This window comes from Excalfactoria chinensis, chromosome 9 (genome assembly GCF_039878825.1).
Source record: "Excalfactoria chinensis isolate bCotChi1 chromosome 9, bCotChi1.hap2, whole genome shotgun sequence".
NCBI classification, from domain to species: Eukaryota; Metazoa; Chordata; class Aves; order Galliformes; family Phasianidae; genus Excalfactoria; species Excalfactoria chinensis.
In genome coordinates, this window is record NC_092833.1 from 7,112,535 (window position 1) to 7,122,114 (window position 9,580).

The 9,580-nt window shown below is 50.4% G+C and overlaps 1 protein-coding gene across 1 annotated transcript; it reads left to right on the forward strand.

The window, feature by feature from the left end:
- Window positions 1-4,525: 4,525 nt before the first annotated feature.
- On the forward strand, window positions 4,526-7,304 carry CHST2 (carbohydrate sulfotransferase 2). Its single transcript, XM_072344846.1, has one exon. The coding sequence runs from the start codon at window positions 4,664-4,666 to the stop codon at window positions 5,945-5,947; it is 1,284 nt and encodes a 427-aa protein (XP_072200947.1). The 5' UTR covers window positions 4,526-4,663; the 3' UTR covers window positions 5,948-7,304.
- The last annotated feature ends 2,276 nt before the right edge of the window (window positions 7,305-9,580 follow it).

Consider the following 9,580-nt stretch of genomic DNA (forward strand, 5'->3'; position numbering starts at 1 on the left):
CATAGTTCACTGTTTCTAAAGTCAAGTGTTCAGTAATGTGAGGTTTGTTGAGTTACAAATACAACTTCTCTTTCAACAGAGTAATACTTGGAAATGTCATCTTGTTGTCATGACTGTGAGGTACTGCAGGACATTAAGTGTACTGTCCATTCGTGCTGCTGTAACTGCTGCTGTCTAGTATTAAAGCCACTCTTGTGAGAATTGTAACTCAAATATTAATTTTGTCTGCATGTATTTTCCTTGTGTAGGATGCAGAAATCTTAAGCAGTTGCATGTATTTTTTTCCTCCATTCGCTTCTGTCAGCGCAGTCAGTTTTCCTGGGTAAGCTCATTCCATTTGTCACTCTTCTGATGTTTAACCTTGTGCAGGGATGTCTTATGTGTGACCGTCATAAGCTGGAAAGTTTTCTGTTAGTGGTTACCTAAAGAGGAAATGGTAGTTTCACATGAACGTTTTTGTCTTATTTTGTTTTATTCTATGCAGAAAATTTCCCAAATGACGAGGTGACAATAAAGTCAGTTTGCCAATATCCAGAAATGGTTTTATTTTTAACCTGGTAAAACGCTCATGTTCTGCAAACAATGGTTTCATGCTTTTGCCAGCTGGTCTGGTGGCTGACTCTGATCGTGCCCACGTTGTTGTCCAGCTGTAATGCTGCTGCTGTGCCCCTGCTGTTAGCAGTGACCTTGTTTCTTTGAAACCCACTAACAAGGTGTGGGCTGTTCACTGGATTGCTCCTATAATCCTCTCTTGAACAAAGAACCTCCCGCTTGGAGGAACTGCTTAGCTATTAAGGTGATGAGCAGCTCTTCAACCCCTGAAACTGTTTGCAGGAACTTCAAGCGAAGGAAACAAGGCCTGTGTTGTGCTGTATGAGGACGTGAGTTCCAGCTGAGCCACTGTCACAGCCTTTTGCTGCTGCATGTCCTGTTCCTGCCTCTCCGTGCCACCTGTTCTGATGCTTGTCTGTCTTTCATGGTACTTTTAATGCCCTGTAAGTAACCAATTCATTAAGAGAAAAAGCTTTTTCTTAAGTTTTCCATGTGATTGACTTCCTTGTGGTTTGGTGTGTTAAAGTGATGCAGTGCAGGAATCAGAAGTGTGCAGGGTGCTCCTCATTCTTGATAACAGGTCACTTGTTAACGATCAACTTCAGACAATGATCATCTGGATTATTTGTGTTGAAAAGATGGTCTGAGTGAATGCTGTATTCTGCATCCCACTTGTTTGGCCACTTGAGGACTCGCAGCATCCTGCTGCACCTGGAGAAGGGCAACGTGGCAAAGCAAGCTGAATGGGTGCATGCACTGTTTCAGTAGGCCGAGACTCCTTTTGGAAGGAGGGGGGGAAATGTGGAAGCAGGGCCATCTCTGGGCAGCAGTGAGCCATGAGCTCTGCCTCTATCTCCCTGCTTTTCCTGTAAGTCTGAGCCCATCAGCTCTGGGAGGCACAAACAGCTCTGAGGCCATTTAGTTCCTGCAACATCTGACAAAGACAGAAAAGAGGGGGTAGAGAGTTCATGTGGCCCCATGCGATGGGAAAGGCTGGAATATGAATGATCTCTTGTTGATGTTAGAGCCCAGAGTAATCACTGGGGAAGGATCGTATGAATGTTTGGGTTATTAAATCATCACTTAAAGCTCACAGGCAAGAAACGCAGTATGTTGCAACACTGCTGGAACTGCTTACTCAGATTTTGCTGTTGTGTGGCCTGGAAAACTTCCATTAGCTGCTTGCCTAAAGACAGACCATCAGCTGTGCTGCTCTTCTCGTCTGTAAGGGGTTAGCTGTGAGCAAGTTTGGAACTTCCACGTGGCCTCGGGATGGCCCCCGGTATGGGGCTGCCAACCAAAGGGAGAGCTGTACTGACCAGAGATAGAAGGGTGCCTGGGCAGTGCACCTCTGGGGTTGGAGGGTGTGATGGTGCTAATTAACTCTGGTTCCTGGACTTGGTTGTGGAAGGGTTGGTACCCTAGTGTAAGTCTGGGAGAGAGCAGTGTGTTGGTGCAGTGTGGCTAAGTTGGCTCTTGGATGCGCCATGCCAAAGGGTTTGAGGTTTTTGATGTGCAGTGATGTTGTGTAAGGTATGCGGTTACAAGACTAGAATCTCTTAATTTCCTTTGTAACATAGAACAGTTACAGAACAGCCAAGAAAGGGTTTTTAATTTTAATAAAAGTCAAGTGAAGACTTAACTGTGCCGTAATGTCCTCAGGACACTCATAAAATTCGTGGATTCCTTCAGCTGCACAAACAGGGATTTATAAATATTTATTGAAATTAACTTTATTGAAAACATCACCTGTGTAAATGGAGGTAAATATAGCGGAGGAACGTGGGGGCAGGGCACAGCTTGCTCCAGATGGGCTCTTCAGTTGGCCCTCTATTTCTGTTTATGACTTGAATGACACCTGCTTTAATTTTGGCCCACGTCAGCACCTTCTGCAGCGCTGCTTTTGCACACACTGACCCAAAGGAACATCTGAAGAGCAAACAAGCACTGTAAAGGCTGATTGCTGCTCCATCCATTAGCGGGATGGCTGCTGAAGCGCTGCTGGAAATGGGTGCGTTCTGCTGCGCACCGCTGCTGCCGTGTGGGATGGCGCAGGCTATAGGAAGCTGAGCACGGTGCTGAAAGGGACGGTGCAAAATATAAACATCTGTAGCTCTAAAAGCTGCTGGGAATCTTCTCTCACCCATCTGGCGATGCGAAAATAGTCTTAAACAAATTGGTAGGTCTTCCAGTTTGGGCGGCATCTCTGTTTTCACGCAGCTTTTGTTCACAGTTGGCAAGCTGCCCGAACCGTTCAGTTTCAAGAATCTCACTTGGGAGCAGCATTTGAGGAATTTGGCCTTAATGTTCCTCTTGAATAGCTTGGGTTAGATACGGGACTTTTAAATTAACACCCAGGACTTACACGTTTTAGATGTATAGCAGCACAAGCACCCAGCGTTTAGATCGGGGTTGCCTAAATATTGCATATAAAAAGCCTAAATGTAATTGTCAAGTATAAAATAGTAAAGTGGAGCATAAAATATGTAAGCATTAAATGCAAGGAATGTTTTCATCTTGTAGCTTGAGTTGGGGAATTTCACTCACAGTTACTCAGCCTGCTGCAGTGTACGATAAGTGCAGCTGACTCATTTAAAGCTGAAGGATGAGGGGACTTTGCAGTGTGAATCTGCATGGGATGAAGGATGTGCTGTAGTTTCACCATCCCTCTGCACACCATTACGGTGTACCTGCACCAAAGCAAATAAGATGCAGTGTTTAAAGGTGAAGCTGGCCTAGAAATAAGGTTAGCTTTCTTGTGTGTGTGTTTGTTTAAAGCAGAGGCCGGTCTTGCATGCAAAGGACTCAAGGTTCGGGTCTAAAGAATAAAGTAACTGCAGCTTTCCAGGTGCAGCCTATTTCAGAGGTACACCGTGCTGCATTATGTGCTGTGTCAGTGGCTGCAGGTCAGTCATTGTACGCCCATGAGGTGTAAACCTGCAGTTTATTTTGCCAACCAGACACGCTTCATCTGTGCAAAGCGTGGCTTTAAGCGTTCCCTCTGCTGTAGGTTTGAAAAACAAAAGGCTTCCCTTTCCCCTTTGCTTTTTGATGAGATGTGGGATGTCTCCAATGTGCGTACAGCTCTCTGCAGGCAGCGCCGTGTGGGGGCACAGCAGCGTGCTCCCTTGGAGGGGGTCAAAACACGGGAGCGAGGCTGGGTCACACACGTCGTTCAGAACTGAAGGAGGAAACGCGTTCCTGAAGCAGTGTGGGCAGAAGTCAAGTGGGGTCTTTTGCTTTTGGAAAAGTTGCAGGGAAAAAGGAGGAGGAGATCCGCGTTTCTGCAGCTGTTACAGTAACAAGCACGGGAAACGGAGTAGCGGGCCTTCCGTGCCAGTCTTTATCCCTCTTGTTCCAGAGCTGTACCTCCTGCACCGCAGCCTGCTCCGCTCGGAGGGGGGTTCTGACTATGCGGAGGGCAGAACCGCACGTCTCCCGCTCATCCTTTCCTTCCCGTTCCTTCTCCCGTGCCGCGGCGCTTGGACAAAACTTCGGGGCCGTCGCTTTCCGTGCAGCCGGGTGAGCGGAGCCGGCCCGGAGGAGCAGACGGGAGCTCGTGGGCTGGCGGGCGGTGCGGGCACCGAGCCGAAGGAGCGCCGCGGCGACGCGCAGCTCTGCCCGCAGCCCGATCGCACGCTGCGGGCCCGGGCCCGGCGGGGCACTGCGGCGGCCGCGGCCAATGGGGACGAGGGGCGGAGCGCCGCCATTCCGGACCGCACCTCCGAGGCCGCTCGGCGGCGCGGCGGCGGCCGGGGCTCCCCCCGCTCGGGGCGGGGACGCGATGCACTGCGATGCGATGCGCTGCGCGGTCCCCGCCCGCCGCGCCGCGGGGCGGAGCGGAGCGCGGTGTCGCCTCGCGCCGGCGGCCGCGGCCGCGCGGCGATGGCGGCGCGGAAGAAGCGCGGGCGGCCGCGCGGCTGCCGCTAAGTAGGGCAGCGCGGGGCGGGGGCGGCGGAGGGGCCGTCGCGGCGGCTGCGCCATGCGGGCCGGGCGCGGGGAGGGCCGGCCGGGAGTCGGCGCCGGGGGCGGTGCGCCCTGATGCCCGCCGCGGGCCCCGGGGCGCCGGGGCGCTGAGCAACAGTTGGCCGCGCCGCCGCCGCCGCCCAGCATGAAAGTGTGCCGGCGGAAAGCGCTGGCGCTGTGCCTGGGCTACGCGCTCCTGCTGCTCCTCGCCGCCCTCAACCTGCTGGAGTACAAGTGGCGGCGGGAGCCGCGGCGCTGCGGGGACCCCCCGGCCGTCCCCCGGCAGCGGCCCCCCGCGCCGCCGGCCGGGAGCGGCGCTCCGCAGGGCGGGCGGCGGCAGCTGGTTTACGTGTTCACCACCTGGCGCTCCGGGTCGTCCTTCTTCGGGGAGCTCTTCAACCAGAACCCCGAGGTGTTCTTTCTCTACGAGCCCGTGTGGCACGTCTGGCAGAAGCTGTACCCCGGGGACGCCGTCTCGCTGCAGGGGGCGGCCCGCGACATGCTGAGCTCCCTGTACCGCTGCGACCTCTCCGTGTTCCAGCTGTACAGCACGGCGGGCGCCGGGAAGAACCTGACCACGCTGGGCATCTTCGGGGCGGCCACCAACAAGGTGATCTGCTCGTCACCCCTGTGCCCGGCCTACCGCAAGGAGGTGGTGGGCATGGTGGACGACCGCGTGTGCAAGAAGTGCCCCCCGCAGCGCCTCAGCCGCTTCCAGGAGGAGTGCCACAAGTACCGCACGCTGGTCATCAAGGGCGTGCGCGTCTTCGACCTGGCCGTCCTCGCCCCGCTGATGCGGGACCCCACCCTGGACCTCAAAGTCATCCACCTGGTGCGGGACCCGCGGGCGGTCGCCAGCTCCCGCATCAAATCCCGACACGGCCTCATCCGGGAGAGCCTGCAGGTGGTGAGGAGCCGCGACCCCCGCATCCACCGCATGCCCTTCCTCGATGCCGGCCACAAGTTGGGTGGGAAGAAGGATGGCGGGGGTGGCTCGGACTATCATGCCCTGGGCGCCATGGAGGTCATCTGTAGCAGCATGGCCAAGACCCTGCAGACCGCCCTGCACCCCCCGGACTGGCTGCGGGGTAACTACATGGCCGTGCGCTACGAGGACCTGGTGATGGAGCCCATCAAGACCCTGCGGCAGGTGTACGGCTTCGTTAACCTGGCGGTCAGCCCAGAGATGGAGAAGTTCACCCTCAACATGACCAGTGGCCCCGGCTACTCCTCCAAACCCTTCGTGGTATCGGCCCGGAATGCCACCCAGGCACTGAGCGCCTGGAGGACTGCGCTCAGCTTCCAGCAGATCAAGCAGGTGGAGGAGTACTGCCAGCAGCCCATGGCCCTGCTGGGCTACGAGCGGGTCAGCAGCCCCGAGGAGGTGAAGGACCTAAGCAGAACGTTGCTCAGGAAGCCTCGGCTGTGAGCGGGCAATGCTGCGTGGCTGAGCCCCTTTGGGCTGGTGGGAGGGTGGGGGCCAGGAGAGGGTTCTGGTTTCCTCCAAAGACTGCTGAAGGGTAACACGCAGTACTAATGTGGTGACTTGGTTTTTTTCCTTCTTTTTTTTTTTTTTTTTTTTTTCTTTTTTCTTTTTTTTTTTTTTTTCCTTCACTTGCATTGGGTTAGATGCGATTTAAAACAGAAAATAAAGTGGAACTGAAAATGTGTGGAAGCTCCCTTTCCCCTTCTCTAAAATGCCGGGGGAGCCTCCCTGCCAAAACCTTATTTATGGAGTTCAAGTGGGCTGGAAGGTGGTAGCAAAAACTCCTGCACAATTTCTTGTCCATTCATATCTCCCTGGGTGCAGAGGAGATGCCCTTGGGAAGCGATGCTGAAAATCAGGCTTTTGTATGGAAGTAAGTGTTAAGACGTGAGAGTAACAAACAATAAATGATATTCATTTTTATAATTACCTCAATTGTTTGGGAATTACAGTGTTGCTGATGTACAGCTAGAGGGGAGGCTTGCTTGGAATAGCACCGAGGGCTTTTTTAAGGTTACGGGCAGAGGGTTGGAGTGTAACATTGACGTGTCTGAAGATTGGAAGCTGTTCGTGCACACACAGGGACGGACTCACAGATGCAGTGCGTGTTCCGTAGCTGTGTCAGAGCAGGCTTCTATTTAACAACTGTCTTTTGTTGTTGTATTTAAAAAGTCTTTAAGTGACACTGTATTAGCGTCCTAAGAGTTCTGAAGTGTTTGCCAACAGAGCAGTATTTATTTTTGTCTTGATGTGTATGCCTGGGAGTTGCCGTCAAACAGAAGTGTGACAAACCTGCAGGATTTAAAAAGACATTTATCATACTGGAAACATTAGCATGTGTGAAAACAATTAAAATTATATATATTCTATAGCGCTAACAGTACAGTGAGATATTTAAGACATTTCTTGACGTTCATTGGTAACAGGCGTAGCAAGGAAGCATAGAAAAAATGCATAAAATGTTGTATTTTTCCCCTTGTTTGAGTGTCTGAGGGTGTGTTTCTGTTCTGAGGAGGGAGAACGCGTGCAGCTGTGTGTTCATGGCTGTAATGGAGCTGAGCGGAGCCACCCGAGCGCCTGCATTCAGATCGCTGTTAGGTGCTCGTTTGTGTGAGTTGTCATTGCTCTGTGATGGAGCCAGATGGTGGTCTGGCTCTGTCTGGGAGCTCTGCCGAGAGAGACCGACCGTCCTGTTGTTAAACTTGATGAAAAATACGAGGTTTTGCTACTACTTTTATAATTTCCTGAAAAAAGTCCTGGTTTAATAAAGGTCATGTGATGGTTGCACATGGGAAGCGTGGTCACCTCGAGTGCTTTTTATCTTGGTGGTGGGTCTCTGATGCTCTTTGAAGGCTCATTTTGGAACTCGAGTTTTTAAACAAAAGTGATTTTGCCAGATTGTTCTCGTAGGAGCCCACAGGCTTTTCTATGGGAAGTGTTTCACATTGCCTGCGTGTTGTGCTTTCTGCAAACGTGAGTATGGGTAGGGAAAGCAAAATAGATTTGTGAAAATTAATTTATACAGGTAGAATGCAGTAAGTGTGTGTGTGTGCAAGTGTTAGTGATGTCTAAAGAGTCTATTTCCCGTATTTGACTTTAAGTTAGATGATAACTGGCTGCTGTGCTGTTAGAATTCTTGATGCGATTCTGGGATTAGATGTTAAACTTGCTCTGGAAAGGAAATAGACTTTTAATAAACTAGTAAGAAGACCATTGCATAAGGTTGCCTATACCCTTGCTGGATGACCAATTCACGTGCTTATTCCCTTAGTTCATCACCGTCAGTCTAAACACATTAATGGTACCGGTCACAGGAAATGTTATAATTGGCCTGTTAGAATATATTCCCAAATTCCTGATGGAAGCATTACAAATGGAAGGGATAGGTAACGTGGTATTTGAAATACAGGCTAAGGTGCAGTGTCCTTTGGAACGTTTGGTGCTTTGTGTTACTACTCTACGTGCTCTGCTTTGATGCTGAATGGATCTCAGACTGACTGGGTTTGGGCTGTAGCTTGCATGCTTTTCCTGGTTGGAGCACCCTGGGACAGTGCTTGAAAATCCCTTCTGCTAATAGAGCACGTCCCTTGCTTTTTGTCTGTCTGCTGCTGTATGAAGTGCCCATGCTTTCTGTGGCAGCAGCCGCTCAGTGCTTTCAGCAGTGCTGCCAGCAGCGCCCGGGAAGGCTGCAGTGCCTCTGCAGAGCTGTGTGCTCCTGCAGGGACAGGGAGAACGGCTCCTGCTGGGGTGGGCACTGTGTCTGTGGCATCGGATCTGCTGCCTGGAGTGTGAAGCTTTGCTGCAGTTTCTAAATGGGGCTTTCACACGGCAGCACCATCAGCATAAGCTCTTTTAATTTGGGTTTGTGTGTGTGCAGAATTCCTTGCTCTCCACTGTGAAAGTTTTGTGGTTGAGTGATCAGGAATTGCTTTGGGAGTATGTAATAGGTAAGCCCAATTAACTTCTGAAATTCTCTCATATATGTGTGTGTATATATATATATATATATATATATATATATATATATATATATAATAAAGCCCTTCCTGTCATTCTAGAAGAGAGTGCTGGCTGTGCTGCTCACACTGTTAGAAGCATCTGCTTCGATTCAGTGATAGGAACGGTGTGTCAGTAGAGTTATGCCATCTGAATCTGGTCCATAATTTGAGCTCCACCTACTACATTGCAGCAAGGAATTACCCAGCACACACTCCAACTGTACCTGGGCATGTTTTTATGTACAGAAGTAGTAATGCAAAGCTTCTTTTGTTGAAATGAAAGACGGCAGTTTTGTTTAGTCAAAGCTTCAGTAGAACTGAGTGGGACTCTGCCTGTGTACGGTGCTGCTGGGCTGAGCCCTCTGTATGCCGCTCTGTTGAATATATATAAACAACTGGCATTTAAAAGAGGCCGTTTTTAGTTCTTTTGTATATTCAGAAAAGAGGATTAGAGGAATTAAAAGAAAAAAAAGTTCTGAATTTAGAAAATGATGGAGGAAAAATAGACTGTGAGAAAGATTATGGACGTGGTTCCAAAAGATCTCTGCCTGTTGTTGGGAGGACGTCGTCTAGCAGAGGTTGGACTACTGAAATAACACTTGACTCTTATGCTTAAAAGTAATGCCCGTGCTTGCTTTTGGTCTGGTCTAATTACAGCGTGCTTCTTAAGCTGGAGATAGTGCCTGTATTAGTGAAGAATCAATAACGTAAATGAGATGCTGAGTGCACTAAGTAGCACTGAGATGAGAGAGAGACCATTTTTAGGACTTGGCATGTTATTTTGATAGAAGAAGAAGGTCAGCACTTCACTACGCGCTGTTTTCTGCTTTTGGCAAATGCAGAAAACTGTACAAGCATTTTTAATGGTCATGATTGCTGCATGCACAAAAGCATGGGGAAAGCCCTCTGAATTGGTTTAAAACACGACACACGTAGAAATGTGCAAGTTACTAAATGCCGATAAAGGAAAATATGGCTGCATGGGGTATCTTTGGGTCTTTCTAACAAAAGGAGGAAGTACTTGTTCTGACTGCTTTGCACTTTGTCAGGTGTTTAACTTCACACTGTGACTGGGAAG